The sequence below is a fragment of the Plectrocnemia conspersa genome, unplaced genomic scaffold (genome assembly GCF_051122295.1).
Source record: "Plectrocnemia conspersa isolate PC_06_02 unplaced genomic scaffold, ASM5112229v1 ptg000004l, whole genome shotgun sequence".
NCBI classification, from domain to species: Eukaryota; Metazoa; Arthropoda; class Insecta; order Trichoptera; family Polycentropodidae; genus Plectrocnemia; species Plectrocnemia conspersa.
In genome coordinates this window covers 18,355,826-18,378,206 of record NW_028277168.1, presented here as the reverse complement: position 1 = coordinate 18,378,206, position 22,381 = coordinate 18,355,826, and the positions used below count along the sequence as shown (strand labels likewise).

At 32.3% G+C, this 22,381-nt stretch overlaps 3 protein-coding genes across 6 annotated transcripts; 1 reads left to right on the top strand and 2 right to left on the bottom strand.

The window, feature by feature from the left end:
- Positions 1-4: 4 nt before the first annotated feature.
- On the bottom strand, positions 5-7,895 carry ubl (Ubiquitin-like protein 5). 3 transcript variants are annotated; one of them, XM_088183817.1, is made up of 4 exons: positions 7,761-7,833; positions 572-659; positions 206-398; positions 5-142 (listed from the first exon to the last, which is right to left on the bottom strand). In XM_088183817.1, the coding sequence occupies exons 3-4, from the start codon at positions 381-383 to the stop codon at positions 99-101; spliced, it is 222 nt and encodes a 73-aa protein (XP_088039943.1). In that variant the 5' UTR covers positions 384-398; positions 572-659; positions 7,761-7,833; the 3' UTR covers positions 5-98. The 3 variants fall into 3 exon arrangements, with proteins under 3 accessions (XP_088039943.1, XP_088039944.1, XP_088039945.1); XM_088183818.1 differs by having other exon boundaries at positions 572-665; positions 7,761-7,823; XM_088183819.1 differs by lacking the exon at positions 572-659 and having other exon boundaries at positions 7,761-7,895.
- Surf4 (Surfeit locus protein 4) lies at positions 2,933-10,696 on the top strand. Of its 2 annotated transcripts, none has more exons than XM_088183814.1 (5): positions 2,933-3,097; positions 8,109-8,372; positions 8,439-8,669; positions 8,737-8,916; positions 9,542-10,696. In XM_088183814.1, exons 1-5 carry the CDS (start codon positions 3,047-3,049, stop codon positions 9,626-9,628), a joined length of 813 nt encoding a protein of 270 aa, XP_088039940.1. In that variant the 5' UTR covers positions 2,933-3,046; the 3' UTR covers positions 9,629-10,696. The 2 variants fall into 2 exon arrangements, with proteins under 2 accessions (XP_088039940.1, XP_088039942.1); XM_088183816.1 differs by lacking the exon at positions 2,933-3,097 and adding an exon at positions 7,975-8,048.
- Positions 10,697-10,778: 82 nt separating this feature from the next.
- On the bottom strand, positions 10,779-21,092 carry LOC148236151 (uncharacterized). Its single transcript, XM_088183810.1, has 7 exons — positions 20,907-21,092; positions 20,297-20,828; positions 19,933-20,231; positions 13,979-14,190; positions 13,106-13,249; positions 12,896-13,039; positions 10,779-11,329 (listed from the first exon to the last, which is right to left on the bottom strand). Exons 1-7 carry the CDS (start codon positions 21,048-21,050, stop codon positions 11,176-11,178), a joined length of 1,629 nt encoding a protein of 542 aa, XP_088039936.1. The 5' UTR covers positions 21,051-21,092; the 3' UTR covers positions 10,779-11,175.
- Positions 21,093-22,381: the final 1,289 nt, after the last annotated feature.

The following is a 22,381-nucleotide window of genomic DNA, read 5'->3' as shown; positions in this document are numbered from 1 at the left end:
TAAATTAATTATATCATATTTATTGTTTTTTATTATATAAAAAAATTACACCAAACAAAAAATCTTTATATTTACATCACTTTAAATCGTAATTAACCTTATTGATAATACAACTCTAAATTCATTCCATCGTGAATTTCATCTGTAAAATAAAATAATTATAAATACATTGAAAAATAAAAATAATATTATCATCCAAACTCACAGTCAGCTAGTTTTATGTGGTCCTTAAATATGGTGTACCACTTTTTCAAAACAATTTTGTCATATCGAGTGCCTGTTTGGGCAGCTATCAACTTTTTTAGATCGCCGACTGTGTCATCTGCGTTGCATTTGACTCGGACTTTCTTTCCCAAACGGTCATTGCAAGTTATCTCCAACATTTTAAGACTCGGACGCTAAAATCATACGATAAACATGTTTACTAATAAGCGTGTAGAAATTACCAGAATATTCTAACCAAAAATCGTACAATGACTCCGAAAAGTTAAAATAAATACACGTGCAGTGTTAAATAAAAATTTGTGACGCATGAGAAACTAAATGTTGAAATAATGCATCGAATGCGTACCTAGAATAGAAATTCGACGACACAGCAAACTGACAGTTGCGCTCGTTATGACTAAACAGTTTTTGGCCGTAATCTTTTAATTTTTGACCTAAATCTTCAACATTAAATAAATTAGTAATTTTATAAGTAAAAATGAAATTTAAATATAAATAGTACTACTAAGTTATTTTGAAATTATTTTGCTCTTGTTAAATTTTAATTTAAAAAAAAAGTATTATTACTCCATAATAAAACTGATTTTACCCAAGTATATTTAGGGGCGTTTAATTAACCTTTTCGCCACAGATGACATCTGTATATATCATCAAAAAAAAACACCAGTACACGTTCATGCCATGAACAGTTTACAGACTACATTTAACTGCTCATGAGAGGAGCATCAAATAATTTATATTTAAATTCGGCTTATAAATCCGAAATTAATAGTGTTTCAACAAGTATGCAGTTGAAAAAAAAAAAAATTTCTTATGGGCAAAACGACAAGCGCCTCGCTGGTTTGGCTAGTGTTCTTTGTCATTGTTTGGCGGTTGAGGAGATTGGTTATGTAGATGTAGTCACATTCGATTTTTTATAGTAAACCATCGAACAGCTACCACTGTAAAATAAATCGCTTTTTCAAGAAAAATGACTGATATTATACTTTTCCAACGATTACTCTGCAATGAAAGAATTCGCGTTAAATTATTTAAGAAAAACTTATTTTATTTGTCAAACGCAATTTTATGTTTCATAGCCTCATTTCAAACACATATCTAGTTTCAACAAGATCTGGTTTTTGTCATTCAACAAAAAATGTGCCTTATTGCTGAACAAAATTTTGTGGTGAAAATGAGGATATAGAGTAATCTCGTTTTCGACTCATTCACCGAACCTACGACTTCAATTCTTGCACGAGCTGGATATTGTAAGTTTGTAAATCAAGATCTTCCATAAAGTGGACGGACACAGCTTCAATTGCTGTGCACGATGGCAAATCGACTCATTCGAGTTTTCCTCAATACTGCGCTCCAAAACAGAAACAAATTCTTCTGTGCGCACTGTACGACGTTATTCGAATTACTTGCTCCGATGGACGTTTATATCGACCGTAAAATGGATGTAACGCACGGTAAGTTTCGCGAACTAAACCACGATTTTCGAAATAAATTTGCACAATTTTCGAGCGTTGTTCTGGCGTAAGCATGGTGAAATGGCAGTGGCGTAGCTGTAGTGGGGCGGAGGGGGCGGCACTTGCTTGGGGGCGGCGTATTCGCGATGGTATTGTCCAGTGTGGTTCTTAACCCTGAATGCACTAAAACATATATATATCCACAAATAACAAGAGCTTAATAATAACCAATTTATTATTTTAAGAAATGCTGATTTTATGATTCTGCAAAAAATGTATGGGGGGGGGGGGCGGCAATTTTAAGGATCGCCCTGGGCGACACATACCCTAGCTACGCCACTGTGAAATGGTAAATCAAATTGAGCACAAATCAGCTGTTAGCAATCAAATTGGCTGTCGCTGGAAAGTATTGGCAAATCGAACAATAAACTTCTAAAAAACACATTTTATTTCGTTTTTGGGGTGTATTATTTCCTTTCAAGTTTTACACATATTTCTACGAATGCACACTTGCTTTAAATTGTATAAATGTTTTTTTAAACAAATCTACGTAGCTTAAAATTGTGTTTGTCAAAGGAAAGATAACGTTTTAGCAATAAAAATAAATTTAAGAATCCAATTAGTCACTTTTATAAATGTTTTTTGTGAGGTCTTCATATGGAATCTTCTAACCGCAGTTAGTATAAATATGATTATGATAATCATCGATCCGATGACTATTTCGCTCGTTCTTGATTTATTAATAACATTCTTGCGGTATTTGAAAACATTTAAGTGTTTTAGAATATTCACCCAAATGCGGATTTACTGTATTTATTAAAATATTTGGGGTAAAACATTTTTTTCAATAATATGACGTTTAAATTTGAAAAGTATTTTTTGGAATCAGGGAAATATCAACCCTTATTAAAACCCTTTGGCCGCGGATGACATCTATAGATGTGATAAACAAAATTGTCACCTAAAAATGTCATGAAGCTTTGAGCCTTGTAATATGCTTTTTTGTATGATTTAAGGTTGAAAAACACTTTAATGTATTGAAATAATATTTCAATAACTTATGGCTTGAATAGGTGCTCCACCACATATTAGCAATAGGCGTAATAACGTAAAAAAATACAAAGGGTTAAAAATGTCACAATTCAATGGTAGTTTAATAATATTTTGCATGCCGCGGATTGAAATTAAGCGGTAAATGAAATATTATTTGCCAGTAAAATATATATTTTTTAATATATCTGTAATTTGGCCACACGTGCATTAATAATTTTGACACGAACGTGATTTTGGTGCAGTTGGTAACCGTGCGTCAGTGTGTTGGCGGTGCCGAGTCCACATCAGCCGGCGAAGATCACTTCGGCAGTAAGATGCAGCTGCCCGAGTCGTACCTGACGCGGGCCGAGGATCTAGCCGATCAGGTGCCTACGCCCCCCGCCCACTTTTACCCTGACAAATTGTAATACAAAACGGACCACTTTCACTGCCAATACTTTACATTCCAGACCCGCTCTCGCTCTCGCTCTCGCTCTCGTCTGACGCCTTTCAATTCAAAAGGTCAAACTTACAATCCCGAAAATATATTCGTCGTACTTTAAGCGACGACCAGAGCTGATCCAAGTCCAAGATTCCAATTACATGATTGTGCAATTTAAACTATGTCTTACGTTCGAGCGGTTGATTAATTAGTAAAAAATAACAAAATCATATTATGAAATAAATCAAGGGTAGGCGAGCAAATTTCACTGTCACATATTGTGACTTTTTTTACTAATTACTATGTACAACAAAAATATCCAACTTTTTTTCAACAAAGACATAATAACATATTTTAGCCGATTTTAAATCTATAACTAGTGTTCAATTAATGGCCATGTGGCTTATGTTAGAGGAATTCGTATATTTTGGGAACATCTGGACCATCCAATGGGTAAGTTCCGGCACTTATCAAAAAGATATTGTAAAAGAAAATTTATAATAAATTACTTTTGCCACAAAATTATTTGAAATTGAACATACTTTTATTTGAATTAGTTTCTTGATTCCATCGTCGTGGAAGTATTTTTCGACACAATGCACGCAGAGATTCATATAAACATTTCATTACATTTTAAAACTTCAATGATTGTTAAACGCATTTCGAGATACATTTTTGAATGATTTTATCAGTGAACAACAGATGCCAAATATAATTTTTCTTTTTCATCATCATAAACCCATCTTGGTTTAAATTCAAGACCTGTCCCAGCTGTACAGTGGTCCGATCTTTCACTGTTTTGAGGTACCACAGATAGTTTTATTTTTTATATAATATTTTTAGGACAGAATAGCGCAATCTCTAATTATCAGATTAGTAACAAGGTTGCGGGTTCAAGCCTCGATAGCGGCACTCAAATTTTAATTTATAAAAATTGCGCCATAGTTAAAAATCTGGATTATAAATTATATTACACATAATAATTTATAATGAATAATATAAATGTGACCGATTCTCAGATTTCCAGACTGGTGGCTGATATATTATTGTAGGTATTCATTAGATCTAATTGACTTGCCCAGTTGGTACAGATTTACCCCATTGTAACGCATTGGGCTTACGTCTGTAAATGTTAATGATTTCTATAAAAAATATTACTAATAAATTAAAAGTACGAAATAAAGTAATATAACAAAAAATATTTTACATTAATTTTATAAAAAAATTGAGAGCCTCTGAATTGATATAAAAAAATTCCACAAAAACCGAATAATATATAATAAATATGTAAAAAAGTAGTAAAATAAAACAAAACAATAAACTGTTAAGAATCACTGACTTTTTTATAATTCACTATAAGTGCGATATAAATGAATAATAAACAAATATCGGAAATAATTATGACAAAATATGTAAAATTAACTAACTTTCAGATGTATACCAACTAATTAACAAATGTGTTTAAATTAACTCAACACTCAAAGGGTTAATTAAAAGCTATACATAGTTTAATGTAAAGTAATGTTACAACAGTATATTTAAAAAAATCATACAAGTGACATCATTTCCATAAACAAAAACAAATTGTCGAAAAAACTTCAGCAGATTCTCAAAGATATATTGTACATACCTACATATATACTAAAAAAATCTTCGATCCTTTTAAAGTTGTTACTAATGTATCAGGGCCGTCATTTCAAATTTTTCTACGAGGGGGGGGGGGCAAAAGTTAGTCAATCAGTGGTTGTTTTTTTAATATCTCCATCTCATTAAGATTCATAGTATTTCATTAAATGACTGCATTTTTCAGGGAAAATCAAAAGGGGAAGGTCGTGCCGTCGCAGTGGAAACACTTGATTATCTAGCGTTCATATTAATACTTTATATTATAAAAAGAGGAAAACGAATAAAGCATATCTAAACCAAATTTTGACCAATAGGAGAGCACAAAAAACAATTATCCCCTCTCAGAAGTCAAAAATCCACATCAAAAGCAATAAAATCGTGCTGACGCCCTCGCAGTGGGATCGCTCGTTAACGAGCGTTCCCACTGCGACGACGCCGACACGATTTTATTGCTTTTGACGTGAATTTTTGAATTCTGAGAAGTGATAATTGTTTTTGCGCCTTATTGACCAAAATTCGGTTTGAATATACTTTGACCAATACTCTCATATCAGCAGTCCGTAGTAATTTCGGTAAAAATAACTATCATATTTTTAAAACCATAGGCGATTTCACAAAAAACTGTTGGAACGTCTTGGTGACGTCATGATGATGTTGCACGCTACAAAGAGACGCGAGACGTCGTTCCACGTGACGTCACCAAGACGCTCTAACCGAAGCGTTATACGGGCAGCCAAGCTGTCTAGTGTGCGCCGAGCCTAACTATTGAGCAATATGCGAGACGCGTCTGTCTGTACTTCTTCTGCTTTCCAGAGAGATGAGTCGACTTAGTTTGTATTTTAGACTTGATCATTGAAATTTCTAAAACTATTAGCTTAAAAACTTTCATTAGGTTAGGTTTGGGTTGGAACAGCAAATGAACGTTTCACAACTGTCAAATTGAGTTTCATAGACGCTAGAGAAGCATATAATTTCACTAGTAGAAATATATTTATATCTACTAGTGAAAATATAACTACTGAAAAATACACATTCAATGTAACATTTGTACATCGCATGTTAATAAATAATGATAAGTATGTAAATGTATATATTATATACTACATATGGAAAAGTTGAAATCATAGAATTTTACTAGCACCTGTCAAATAAATTATATTTTCACCTGTAAAAATATATATCTACTGGTGAAAATGTATTTCGAAAAATAATTTCACTGAAATGACATATTTTAAAAAATATTTTTCGAATAGATTCAAGACTATTTTTTTTAAATTTTCTCCTGAGACATTTTAGCTTTTCATAATATTTCTATTTTATTTAGATTCATAGTATTTAATTAAATGACATGATTTTTTCTTCCCAAATTCAAAGGAGGAAAATACCCCTCCCCCCTCCCAAACTATCGTCCATGTAATTTATGAATAAAAAGTTTATTTAATAATCATTCCTGACCAATTGTCAACCTTAAAAATGATTTTTATTTGCATTTTTTAATAAGTTCATCAGTTACAAAGGATGGCCTTCCTTTCATCATAAACATTACTTTCCCCCGTTTTAAATTCAGACTATTTGGCTTGTTCAAATAAATAAATTAGCAATAGATTTCAAAAGTAGCTCATTTCTAAACACAACGTTGCCACGTTCGCAGTAAAAATTTAAGACCAAATATATTTATAATGATAACAACAACCAATAAGCGCTTAAAATATTACATTTCTGTATCATTTCCGCAAACATGAAAAACTTGGACCACTTTTATAGCTGCTAAAAATTAGATAGGGCATTCAATCAATCGTACTCCTAAATGCAAAATTTACTATGGTCGAGAATAAATTGCGTATATGACATTGCATTACGAACTTAAAAAGGAAGTAATGCAACCACCGATACTAAATATATGTGAAGTGTATCGTATACTCGGATGGTATCAAAGCTCACCTTTTGTGTTTAATAATGTTTAACCCCTTATTACAAATGAGTATGTTATGAATGTGGTGGGATATTAAATGAGTAGTGTTTCAAATACTGTGCAAATAATAAGACGATTTGAGTAGGACATTAATTAAAAACGGTCTTATTTATTGTTTTTCATCTCGATAATGTGAGATCAAATGTGGCATTCGCAACGCAAAGTATTCGATGAAGTATGTTATACAACATACTTCATCGAATTTGAGTTTAGTAATCTTCATTGTTTTAAAAAGATTTTTTTTTCAATAATGACTGAATATGGCAATTATCGCTAAAGTTGAAAAAACGATATATCGGATTCTGTTTTGTAGATTCTATCAAAATTTAGTCCAATGACTGATTTAAAAACAGTACGTGGTTTTACACATAAATCTAGTTATCTTATCTCTGCAGCAGCACATAGAGTTGTAGTGTTATTGTTACTTTTCTTAACTGAAGTCGTGTTTTAAAGCTTATTATTTATAATTGTATTACACAAACGCTAATAAAGGTTACATGAAAGAAGGAGCTTATCGCTATTTTATTATTATTATCAAAGAGAAGCCATAATCGCGCTTTTTGTAGAATCAATAAATTCTACTGTCTTTTTTTATTCTTAAAATATACAATTTATAAATATTTCCTAAAAATATCTTAAATTATTCAGGGAATTCAGAAAGTCTACAGTGAATATTTCATTTTTGATTAAACTAAGTATGTCAACGTGAAGTAGCAGACGACTATGTGCTCATTATATTATTGTATATTGATTTTTTAATACACTACAATTTTGATTTAATCGTATTAAATTTAAAGTAATAAATGTTTATCTTTAAGAATTAAAATATTATAATTTCTTTCAAACAATAACATTTTTTTCTATGTAACTTTTCAATTATTCAAGAAATTAGTTCGATATTAATCAACCGAATAATATAAATGAAAAACTTTAATGATATTCGTTACAAAGCTGCAATTAGTAATTGGATAATAAACTATATCTGAATTATAAGCAAAGTATACTGGACCTGTTTGCGGACATCAGAAAAAGGGTGTTCTTTTATAAGCTCGTTAACTACGACTGACTGTTTTTTACAATGTCAATTTGTTACATGACGTAAAAATCATATTTGACTTAACACGTTAACAGTGGTTCGTCTCGCAAGCTCACAGCTGCACAAATACAATTTTTGAATAAATGTTAACCTTGCCAACGCATGTTTCTTATGAATAGTCACTAACAGTCCAAAACTGTGCTCCGTTTTTGTTACACGTGTATCCGAATAATGCTGAAGTTCAAAAAAATATTTAAATGGGTGCGACTCGACCTATTTTTAAATGTATTTTCAAAGATTTAATTATAAATGTATGTTCAGGTTCAACGGAAAGGAAAATACATTCTACCTACGGTCGCCAGATTTTGCTTGATTTCGACCTTTTTCGAAGATGGACTCAGAATGTGGTTTCAATGGAACGAGCAGCGCGAATACATGGATATGTCATGGCACTGCGGTTGGTTTCTGGCGATGATATTCGTCTTAGTTAATCTCGTGGGACAGATAGGAGGATGCATCATGGTCTTAGGGCGAATCAAGGTCGATATCGCTTGCGGAGTCCTATTCTTCATAGTCGTTTTACAGGTATTAATAAAATATATATATACAATATCAGAATAAATCGTTAATGAAATTATCGTATTTTTACAGACGTTCGCTTATAGCATTTTATGGGATATGCAATTCTTATTGCGAAACTTGGCTCTCATCGGTGCACTACTACTCGTCCTCGCAGAGTCTAAAGACGAAGGGCGCAGTCTGTTCGCTGGCGTTCCATCTTTAGGAGAAAATCGTCCTAAAAACTATCTTCAACTCACGGGACGTGTTTTGTTAGCGTTCATGTTTATCACTCTCCTTCGTTTTGAATTCTCATTTTTACAAGTACGTTTGATTATTTTTGCGTAAAATTTGTGTTGCATTAAATATATCGATTATGTGTTTATTTAAGATTATTCAAAACATCGTCGGAGGCATTTTGATGGTATTGGTGACGATCGGCTATAAAACTAAGCTGTCGGCGTTAATTCTGGTCATAATGCTATCAATTTTAAATTTCTACCACAATGCTTGGTGGAGCATTCCGGCTTATAAGCCGCTTAGAGATTTCCTCAAATACGACTTCTTCCAGGTGAATATACTCATTTATTTTTTAATTAAATATTTATAAATGTAACAACGTTCAATTTATTTTAACTGCAAATCTTAAATTAATTGTCAAGGTATTATTTCTTATCATTTTTACTTGAAATGGAAAAACTTATTTATTGTTTTAAATAAACTAGATTTAAAAAATGTTATCACGTCGCTTACGAGTTTGAGATATAACTATAGGTAGTGCTATAAATATGTGCCGGGTTTTTTAAGTTTATCAAGCAATGGGAGAAAATAAGAACAAGATTATGTAATATATACACCAAATCGAAATCTGGTAAACGATGCAAATATATCATTTTTATTAGCATTACAAATATTTCTTAATGAACGGAACAATGGATAAAAAAAATCCACTTCATTGAAATCCTAGTTATAAATATATATAATAATAAATGCTGAAGCTACATATGGATCACCCTATATCCTCAATACAGACTAACAGTGGCTAATGTATACACAATAGTTTCTATAATCATAAATTCAATTGTCCAAATTGTAGTTCTAGCGATGAATAGGGTTATTAAATTTGTATGAGAATTATTGACGCAGTATGGTCAATCAAGGTCATATTAATATATATTTTTATTGTCTAATTTTAGACGCTGTCGGTAATAGGAGGTCTACTGATGATAGTCTCGCTAGGACCAGGAGGAGTATCAATGGACGAACACAAGAAGAAGTGGTAGAAAAATGTGCAGAATCAATTTTAGTGGAATAATGTTGACTTTTTAAGTGATGTGATGACATGCCGACCCACATAAATAATGCGACGATAATAATACATATGTAGAGTTTTTAAAATTAAAAATAAGTTTGTTAATTAATATTCCATCTATCTTCTCTGTCCATATCCGTGTAAGATTTTTGTACTTATTTTATAACCGTCATTGTCAAGTATATTTAGACAGGGTGCCAATACGTTATGTAAAAGTTCTTATAATTTAAATGTTGCAGTGCTGATGACACGGTTAACTTTTTTTTGGTATATACATATATATAGAAGAAACGTTACCTATTCTTATCTATTTTTGACGTGCGAATTTTTGTTATATTCATTTTTAAATCTATTTATTCTATTTTTTATTGACTAGTATGGTGAGGGATGTCTTCAGATAGATATATTTTTCAATTGATATTTTTAGATTTGTTTATAGACGACGAAGTTCACTTGTGAAAAATTTAGAAGGTTGTATCTGAATGCTTCAGTGTTTTATTTATGTAACATAATAACGATGACTATCTATTAATTTGTGATTGATAAAACGAGATAAAAACCGACATAGTAACTTCAGCTGCTATTGACGTTAAGTAGATTTTTTTATGCCTATTAAGTATTTATCGTTTTATAATATAATACAACCTTTTAAAATTTGTATATTTATGTATGAAAAGTTCTATGAATATTTATTTTATTCGACCGTTGATTTATGTCAATTTTACGATGAATCATTATTTTTCTGTTTATTATATTATTATTTTTATATTGAAATATTTTGTGTTTGTTTTTATTACTCGATATTTGTCATTTTCATATATATGCATAGAAAATATATTCAGATTATTGTGTAGTTTTCCATTCAAGCATTTTTTATTCAGACATTTTCTCAAACGACTGATTGCGCATTTCGTCATTGCATTGTTGAGGATTGCTTTTTTTTACAATTGATTCTATATAAACATGTTATTTGTTAATAATTTCCCTTTGTATAATATATTTTTAAAAAATTGAGAATAAATTAAAAGAAGTTATTTTTTAATGCATTTTTATTATTATTTCTTTCCAGGAATTTAAAACAGTATTACAAAAATGTAATATGAAAAAAAAACAGTATCCTCAAGTGTAGACATAAAATTTGTTTATATTTGAAAAAAAAATTCATTCCTGAAGTATATTAATACAAAAAGCTTCTGTATTTATTTATTAACTGTAATATTAATGAAATACTGAACTTTATAAAAACTAACAATACCTGTATTTGATTATATTAAAATTATGCCTAGATTCATAACCAATATATATTATATTTTACACAATATTAGGATTGTATATATCTGGAAGAAACGAAAATAATTAAAATATGTTTGAGCAAGAAAAAATATATACATAATACATGAAAGGCACTCTATTAAATTTACTAACTTACTCAACACTCATCAATAGCTTATAAAAAAATCAAGATATTAAAACTTATAGAACAATAACATTACATACGCACAAAAGAATTAACTAATATTATTTGTCTTCTTCTACATTTTGATCTTCCATGAAGCTATCGTCGTCTTTGCCTTCTATTATGATATCAATGCTATCACTTCCTAGTTCTCTCATTTTTAGAGCAATTTGACAACGAAGCATGTGCTTCTCTAATTGCTGTTCACTCTGATAACTATAACGAAAAAATTCATTAAATGTACATATAATTGAGTATATCACATTTAGACTCAATATCCGACAGATCAAATTGGTCTATCAAGTGATCAATCGTTATCCTTAGATTAGTTGTTTGTTAGCTTGTCTGCATTTTAAAATTCTTTTTTTAAAAGAAAATATAAAATTTGTATTCGGATTTCAGTAAACAAAGGGTAAAAAGAATGATCTAATATGACTATATTTCTATATATTAGGTTGATGCATAAGTAACGTCGTATTTTTACATCGACTATCATATATTTTTTTTAACCAACTGTTTTAATATCTGTGCAGAATGTTGTATTTGTATTATATAAAGGAGGGCTTCTTTTAACATTTTTTTAGTCTATCGTCAGCGGTTGAGTTATACAGAGCCTTTGTGATTTTTTAAAATGGCAGAGAAAAAAGTCCATATTCGACATTTTTTACTTTTATTTTTTTTAAAGGCCATAATGCAACATTGGCAACCAAAAACATATGTGATGTGTACCGCAGAGGTGCTATCGATGTTCGAAACAGTCAACGATGGTTTGCTAAATTCAGATCTGGGAATTTATCAACAGCTGATGAAAAAAGAGTGGGGCGCCCTTCAACCACCGATAATGATGTTCTGAATGACATACTTGAAACTGATCTCCGTCAAAATACCAGGGATATCGCAATGAAGATAGGTATAATTCAATCTACGGTGGTGAGGCATCAGAATCACAGTGGAATGGTTTCCAAGTACAACGTTTGGGTCCCGCACAACTTGTCACCCGCAAACCTGCTGGACTGAGTTGCCACATGTGTTTCTTTGTGTGCGAGACAAAAGCATGAACTTTTTTGCTTCGAATAGTGACTGGGGATGAAACATTGGTTGTCTATAATAATAAAACTAGGAAGCGACACTGGGTCAAGCCAGGACAAGTCCCAATAACCACTCCAAAGGCAGAACATCATTAAAAAAATAATGCTTGTGTTTGGTGGGATATGAAGGGTATTACTTATTACGAGTTATTGCAACCTAACCAAACAATTAATGCTGATAGATATTGTGAACAGCTGCAAAAATTAAACTCGGTACTCGTAAGAAAACGACCTGAACTTAGCAATCGCAAGGGTGTCGTCTTTCATCACGACAATGCACGGCCTCATTCTGCAATGATGACACAGCATAAATTAAAGGAGCTCAATTGGGATGTTTTAAAGGGTCCACCTTATTCTCCTGACTTCGCTTCTTCTGATTTTCACTTGTTTTTATCTCTACAAAATTATTTAAATAGAAAAAAAAAATAATACAACAGATGAGGTAAAAACAGCACTAAATTCGTTCCTTGCATCGAAACTTGAAAGTTTTTATTCTAATAGGATTAAAAAGTTGACAGAAAGATGGGAGATAGTCATTAGCAGTAATGGAAAATATGTAGTTGATAGATTTAATTAATTTTATCTACAAATATTAACTTATGTTTTCTTAAAAAAATACGACGTTACTTATGCATCAACCTAATAAATGTAAAAGAGACTTGTCAGATTTTGATTCTAAATTTAGTTAACATACCCTTGATTACATCCTTTACATCTGTGCGGTTGCCATTCTCCGTGTGTGGTTATACGATGGTTACAGAACGAACCGTAGTCTTCGAATATCTCCGAACACTTGTCGCATTTAGTCGGACCTGGTTTCTCATGGCGACGTAAGTGTCTTAAATTATAATTATGATCATTAGCTAATGTCTATGATACGACAAAATTATACAATTTATTTTACCTATTTAGTTGTGATTGTGATGTATATGCGCAAATGCAAAGATTGCACTTGAAACATTTATCATTGGAATGAGATCTACTGTGGATTACTAAATCGGAATTGGAATAAAACGCCTTCGGACAGCCGGGAAAATTACATTTGAACCTGAAACACACAATATCGGATCTGTTAAACTGCAATGTTTTAAAATATTAACAAAATGAAAAATATACTCCAACGCGAGTGAGCAACCTTGCTCAGCGATCGGGAGCGGGTCACATGGTTTGTGAAGTCTAAGACTACCACAAAATTATGTAATCACTATATTTTTTTATTTATGAATTTTGTAAAACTCAGCAGCTATGTCACATTTATGTTTTGTTTTAAAAGTTTCGACTGATGTGACAAGGGAGTTACTTTTAATGTACACATTATTTAAATATTATCAACAGTTTAAATGTCAATGTTTAGATTAGATTAAATGCTTTCATATGTTTTTATTAAAAAAAAACTATGTTGACAATTCTCATGATAAATATTTGTTTTATCTAATCATCCAAATTTAATTATTGTTATCTACTTAAAACATAAAAAATGCTTTGTTGACATTTAAACTTTAATTCATGATTTATCTTAATCATAATGACATTGAAGAATAATTAATTAACAAATTTAAAAATACTTATAAATAATAATATAAATTTTAATTCTATTTGAAAGTGAGATTGATTAAAACGGTTAGGTATTGTATAGTGCACGTTCATTATGTCTATACTTTACCAAATTAACAACTACTTCCTGGGAAATTATCACTAAGCGCTACAATATTTTACTAATAGCTTCTCCCGAAAAGCAATTCAGAATTAGGTATATAAATAATACATTGCATTTTACCTTCTACCAATTTCGTGATTTTTAAGATGGGCTTTTAAGCTCAGCCTATTTTTGCATATGACCCAACACAAGCCACAGCGAAACTGACGACCCTCGTCCATGTGGCGTACACGGTGGCGCAGTATTTCAACTTTGCGTCTATACCTAGCGCCGCACAGATTGCAAACGTACTTTTTCAATGCATGTTTGTACATATGATGCCTTAGCGCCTCCTAGAAATTAAAAACATATTTATGAGACAATTTAGAAAATAATTAAGATTTTTATACATTCATCAACTTTAACAAAAACGCTTCATTACCCTTTGATTGCCGAAATCTGATATATCGACTATTTTGCTACTTCGACAAAAATTGCCGGATCCGCGGTCATATAATAAAATAATGGTAAAATGTTTTGACTTGTATTGATTTACATATATTAAATTATTTTATCAATAGTTTTAAAATTAATCTAATCTCAAGAAGTAAAAAAAGTTGTAATGAATTTAAGCTTGAATAACTCGAAACCAATTTCAACCGAAATTGTAAACGTTAATATCGGAGATATTTTTATTTATCGCAGTGATACGAACGACGTAATTTGCGGCATTTGCTGTCAATCTAATTCGAAATGTGAATTCGCTGTTGGTAAAACATGAGATGAATGGAAATTAGATTATTTAAAACGCTATCTATATCAAAAAGGTCATATCGATTTGGTAAGATCTATTCGAAACAAAAATAACAGTGGCATTTTGAAATTCTTGTCAGAATCAGAAAAAATTCATTATATTTAGATTTGAAAATATAGAGCATTTTTTTTAATAGATAACGTAATTCTAGCTATAATGTTTTCTGTATAAAATATACATGATCATATGGCAAAATATATCAATATTCATAATTCTTGGTGTAATAAAAATTTTGCCTTTGAAGTTATACATGCGGAGATTATGGATGAAATTAGAGCATCTATATTTCATTTAGTTTACAGTTCTCAATCGAATATTCAAATTATTCGCCCAATTTTCAACTATATTTCGAACAATTAATCAAATATTCGTAAAGTATTTGTTTAAACTATCTCGAATGAAATTTGAAGAAAATCATATCGGCAGTCATTTATCGAAATGACCGCCCTCACGTGACATCCCTAAATTCTAAGCCACGTACGTATATACTAGATATCGGCAATAAATACATTTTCACCTCTTGACTCGCAAATGCAATATGGCTATCATTTTAGGAAAATTTAAATCATGTGATATGATTCAAAGTTATGGTTTACAGTCAGTGTAAATTATAAATTAAGCAAATACAAATTGATGCTCTTAACCCTTTCACAATGGATGGCTTCTATAGAAGTCATTAAGAAAATTGACAGTACTCATTGGCCACCTAAAGGTGCCATAAACCTTTGAGCCTAATGATATGGTTATTTAGTATAATTTAAGACTGTAAATCACTTGAATTTATTGAACAGTAATATTTAAAAATATGACATGAATAGGGCCCCCCCCACATATTAACAAATTTCGAAATAGCGCGCAAAAATATCAGCCACGGTGAAAGGGTTAATGATAAATAATAAATTAAGGCTTTGCCAAACTTTGTTACCAAAATGAACAAAGATTAACTATCTAGTAATATGGTTATTTATAAATAATGTCAATATCTTATATTGTTGTATCAATCTAAAAACAACACTAGAAATCTTTTCCCTATAAATCTTGACACTCAGGCGCGTACAGTGAGATACTTTCCCTTTCGTTCACTCACGTATTAAGTGACGAGAAGGAGTGAGAGATAAGGCCACTTAAAACGCGAGCGAGCGAAAGTATCTCAGCGTACGCGCCTGATTTTAACCCAGCTTGGACTAAGAGGGGTACTTGAAGTCCCCAAAGTAGCTATTTCTTTATGTAACTTTTTAATTAATAATGGTAATAGGTTCACATTATATGTAATCCTGCATTAAAGTGTTTATATGTTTTAATGGTTTTTAGTAGATTTTTTATATAAATAAAGATTTAAAACAAACATTTGTGTTGAAATATATAGTTTCGGTATATTTGGGTGCATTTATAGCATAACAGGAAGAGCAGTTGGGATAAAATATTTTGTTTCGCTCACACTTACGGTTATAAATGCATAAAATGTGTATTTCATCCATTGGGTGCGAGCGAGATATACATATTGCTCTGGAATGCTTATGATTTCCGGTATCGCCAAGGACGTAACAGTATCTTGCAAGTTTCGAAACAGTTATCAGTGTTTCTTCAACGTGCGTTGTGTTTAGTTGACGGCAAATTTACTTTTTAATCGTTTTACATATCTACATAGTTATATAATATTTAGGTACGTAAGAAGTTTTATCGTCTTATTATTATTTCATAAGTGTTTTTTTAGTGTAACCTGTAAAAATAATAATAATGGCTCAAAGGCAATATAAAACTTCAGAAAGTTTGTTGGAAGATGATCAGGATAATTCTGATGTGGAAGATAACATAGAACGCGAATCGAAAAGTGATAGTTTAGATCAGTGTTTCCCAAACTTTCGACATCTGTGTACCCCTTCTATAAATTTTCGTAGCACTGAGTACCCCTCGTCAAAAAAAATTGCATATACTTTAATAACAATAAAAAAATATTTATTTTTTCTTTGTCCACATCCAAAAGCCTGTCTCCGTTGCACTGCATTTTGCAATCAAAAGCGACACCCGATACGAAGCTTCTAGGATTTTTTAATTGTCACCTCCTGTCAAACTCCACATTACTTTTCGAGACTGATTTAAATCCTTAAGTTTATTTTAAAAAAAGCCGAATGCCTTATATTTGTACTGATTGTGGTTTGTCTTAAGATGGCGCTTTAGTTTGGATGGTTTCATGCTTTCATTTGTTAGGTTTTCATAACAAATGAAAAAGTGGAATAGGCTCTTTTGTTGCACCAGGCGTAGCCAAAGCCCTATGCAGCGCGTACCCCCACTAAACTCTTCCCGTACCCCCACTAAACTCTTCCCGTACCCCCAGGGGTACGCGTACCACACTTTGGGAAACACTGGTTTAGATGAAGAAAATATTGAAGATGCAAATGCAACGTTTTCTTCTAGATCTAGGTTCACATGGAATTCAAATCCTCCGCCTGCTTCTAGAACTAAATATCAGAATATTGTTACATCTCCTTCTGCTCTTAGAGAAGACGCTAACAATATTTCGACGAAAAGATCTGCTTTCGACCTCTTTATTACACCAAATATGTTCGAAGAAATTGTAACACCAACTAACCAATTCTCTCTTCGCAATGATAAAGAGAAACGTGTAACAATGGCAGAAATGGAAGCTTTTATTGGGGTGTTGCTAGCATCTGGAAGATGTAACGGCTGACGACTTGCTCTAAAATATATACGGACAACGGATCTGCTTTTTAAGTAACATTTTTTACATATCCTATTCCAGAAACAATTTTACTTTTATATATAGTAATATAATATTTGATGATATGGTCTACAAGAGAAATGAGGCTATAACACACCAATGACAAACTTGAGCCGATTCTTTCCATATTTGACTAATTTAATGCTGCTCGCCTAAAATATTATTCTCCAGGTTTCCATATAACTGTAGACGAGCGATTAGTAACTTATCTTATTTATAAAATTTACAACCGTATACAGTAATCCCTGACTTACGCGCACTCGAAGATACGCGGTTTTTGATTTTTTCGTTTGCCAACACTGCCGCCAGCATATTTGTGATTGAAATTTCAAAAAAAACATTGAATATTATCTGGAAGAAGCTTTAGCTATTTCTTTTTTCAAAATGAGACAGAAATGACACGCATGTGATAGAAGTTGTCGATTTTGCCAGGTAGTTAGATTTGGAAGTTGACGGTGATTAGGTTAACGAGTTGCTGGAGTCGCATAGTCAGTAGCTGAGAATCGACGAGTGTATAGAGATGTGTGAGCAAAACGACATTGAGGAATCCGACGCTTCAGACCCAGCTTCGCCACAAAAACAGATGACAATTATTGCAAGCTTGAGAGAAAGTCTCAGCTCTATTGAAAATATTTAAAAAATCTTAGATAGCATAGACCCCAACGAAGAGCGAATATTGTGATTTCTAGTTCTGCTTTGGGTTCTACTGGCATCTATTTCAAGTTTTCGTTCAATAATTATCGTCTTTTAATTTTTTTATATCTCTGAATCTAAACCGGAAATTCTCGGGTTGTCCCTCAAAAAATCTAAAAAACAATCTCGAATTTATCCCGATAATATATTTAAAATACGTCATTTCGGTGAAATAATATCGGAATACATTTTTACCGATAGAATGTCTTTATTACTCAATTTATGCGGTCAAGTTCAAAATACAAACTAAGCCAACTCATTTCTCAGGTGAAAATAAGCAAAATAATAAGAACAGACGTCGCATCTTGCATAAAAATGCATGGTATTTAATGAAATACTATGAATCTCAATGAAATGGAAATATTAAAAAAACGACTACTGAAAAATCTGAAATACCGTCCCTGTATTTATGCTTGATCAGCTTGTGTGAAAAAAAAATATATTTTGTTTATAACATAAAATGTTTATGTAAATGAAAAATCTAGAAGTTTTTAATACTAAAGGTCAATTTTTATGTATATAAAAATAAACTATTTTATCATATCTTAAATCATTGTATTTTTCATAAATACCTAAATATTAACCGTCTTCTATAAATATATTTTATAAATAAATAATATCATTTGAGATTAATAGCATTCAAAATATTTGATTTTATTAACCGTCATTGAGAGAATATTTCTTTGTTGCGAAATGGTCACGGGTTATTTAAATCACCGGATCCACAACATTCCCGTTGCAATGTAATACGACCTTGGACAATGCCCATCAAGCGAACATCGCTTTCCAAAGGCTAAGAAAAATTATGCATGGGAATCGGCAGAAAGCAAACGATTTAGAGTATTTTTTCTTTTTCGATAATCCAAAAAGGTTTTTTTTTATATTGTTTTTGTAAAGTAGCAATCGCTGTTATTGACAATTGGAAAATATCAATTCTGAGCTAAGCTCGAAATTTCAACGGGCAATTAATGATAAATTATATAAGGGAAGAAATCAGACATGGATGTCGTTAAATATTTGCAAAATCCAGAATCTTTCACCGGTCAAAAAAAAAAAAAGAATGACTTCTTTAGTTATTCTTCAAAAGCAAAAATGTGTAAAATGGGGAAAGAAATTATTCGCAGATAATTTGATGGCTCGATGAATTCTAAGGACTCTCACGAATTCATCAAATCATTAGAATCCATTTACGAAATTGAAAATTTATTATTGGCGCAACAATTAGTGACAGGAATTTCTTTCAGCCTTACAGAGAGTAGTGTAATAAAACCAACATCTTACGGATTAATGAAGAAAGAATTGAAAATATTTTAATCGACGGGCAAGAGAACAAATAATTTCCAGTGCCTATTTGAAGTCATGTTGTTGATTAAACCGACATCTTTTGATAATTTTATAATATAGTATTTAAACAAAAGCTTCATCGTTACATTCGTAGATTGAACAGTACAAAATATAAATGATTCTATTTGCAGAGGATATATTCATTTATCATATGAGTGAAAATATAAATAGTATAATGAAGTTATTGATAGTAAATTTGAGTAATATTTAAAATGGTGAAAGGTGAATAAACTATAGTTAATAAAAACTTAAATCCTGTGAAAGTAATGTGAAAATTTAAAAGGAGAATTGCAATTTAGATCCAGTTTTAAATTGTACAACATTTTCAGTATATACAGAAAGATTTTAAAAGCTGCAGAACAATAATGAACATTCTGTAGTTTGCAAATTTTAGTAATAAGATAATATTTAAGTTTTAACATAGTTTTTAATAAAAAATAAATGCATCTTAGATAGTTTTTAGTATTAGCTTGTAGGTAAAATATTATATAATGTGTATCTTACCCTCGTCCCGACGTCAAAATTACAACCGGTGACTTTGCACACATACGGATTGATATTGAAGTGCTCTCGGTGATGTATGATCAAATCCATTTTGACGGTAAAATTGACGTTGCATTCTAAACATATGAAAGGTTTGGTTGCGGACGTGTACGGCGTGAGCGTGGTATTTTTGTAGTGTTCGTTAATGTGGCACAAGAGAGCGGTTCGATCGTTGAAAATCTCCAAGCACAGCTGACACGTGTGCTGCCTGTGAGATCGGTCCAAATTGCCGGAGTCCTTGTGCCTCAGATTTAAGCCATCTAAAAATCGATTATTATATGAACGTATTACGTAGGCGTAAGCGACTACTGCAAAATATAATTACCGTCGTCGGACATATCTGGCAATAAATGCACTTGAGACGTATCAGATTCTTCAAATTTGACTTGGTTCAGAACGACTTCTTTACTAGACGTATAATCGTGTTTATCTACGGACGTTTCGAATATTTCCGGCGATTCCATTTTGCACTCTACTATGAGATCGCCGGTTTCCGAGCACAGATCCATATGCGTACCGACTACGGGTTCCACCGATATCAGGCTCTCTTTATAATCCGATTTTCCGTTACTTTTTTTTAATATCCTAATTTCATCTTCGTCTAGCATGTCGCTGGTTTCGATTACCTCCATATTGTCTTGAATATCGTCCGGTAGGCTATCCTCGTTGTAATATTCATGGTTCGCGTTGCTTTTCTTGAACGATTCTGCAACTTGGCTGGCCAGCACGTCCGTTTCGAAATAGTTAGCTAGCAACTTGTTGTTTTTGACAGCCATAGCGCGAAACTCGTAGCTCAACTCCACAATGTATCTGCATTTGTGGCATATCTTGTTCGGCATGCCGTCGTTGATAGATATCTGAAAGCGACGTTCGAGTGCGAGCGTTCATTTTTGAAACAAACAAACACCAAACCTACTAACTAACGAAATACTAACGTCGATGTCGGTGAGGGCATGAATCTGCAGGGACAACGGAGGATCCTCGTCGGTGTTAAAAACGTCCGACAGAGCTCCGCGACCTTGCATACACAATCGGCAGACGACTTCGTAGTTCAGCAAGATAAATAAATCCTCCTCCATGTCACCGGTGTTGCGGCGATGACAGCGGACGCTGCCAACCTTACCGATTTCTATGCAAAATGCGACATCGGTGTTGCCATTGCGCAAAATACCTTTGTACAAAATCTATTTATCGTCAATCTTACTACAGGCTAACAATCGACACACACAGGAGGCCTAAATACATAAAAATGCAAACGCACACTTAGCATCTTTATGGATTTTCAATTATAAACCAAAATGAGTGAATGGTGGACGAGGCACCACCGGCCGTTGCCTTTTCGTAGAGGTCCACCAAAATAACGTTAGCGTTACCAGATTGCAGCCAAGTTTTGGCCATAATAAATGAATACATAAATAGATAAATAGGCCGCATTTCTATTTTCTTGTCAATTTTATTATATCTGTTTGGATTATATTGCACTGGTGATAGCGCAATCAGCGATTCGAAATCGAAATAAATAATAATGCGCTGTTAATAAAAAGGCCGGCCGCTAGCAAAAATACTAATTGCAACAATTATAATTGCTAATAATAAAAATTATTTAGCAATTATTGTGATAAAATACTAGCAATTATGTACAAGAGATGTCTCTATTCCTTTACATACATATTCCCTTCCCTCAAATCCTATTTTAGCGGTGTGATGGTGACGGGTGGCAATGAGACACAGATTGAGCCGCTGCAGTAATATTTATTTAAGGTTACAGTGATTACATTACAAAAATGGGGCGGACGCGCGACGGCATGCGTCCGAACCCTTACAAGCTTGCCGGTCGAGAGGGCCAAAACCGTCATAACAATGCTACTTCTGCGCCGACCAGTTTTGGCCATAACAAATCTATATTGGCCCCCATACTATCGACAAAAATCTGGTGTAGCAGACAACGGGAAACCCTCTATGCAGATTCCACTCCCATGATAATTTGAATACCTTGGTATTCAAGTAAAAAAATAATTGCTTACTATCAGGCAGGATTGTGGTCGAACGGTAACCTATCGTCTGAGATTCTTTCGCTCGCCCACTCTCAAAGTGTGCACCAATAGCGGCGATTTGGGGATGTAATTATATTTGTTTACTTCTGATATCTTTATATGACCGTTAAAGTAAGAACATGTGGAGATTCGGCAACATTGTAAGCACTTATTTGCTATACCACTGCAGTACAGTAGCATTTAAAAAGGTCCTTTGGATACATTTGGTACACTTTGACTAATTAGCATTTTTGTTCATGGCGCTTTTAACGCTTATATTATATGTTCGTTTTTATTGAGTTCTTTTATCGCCGTCCATGTGTATTGACACTAATTTATATTCCATCAGTAAACATAAACCATTAAAAACAATAAAT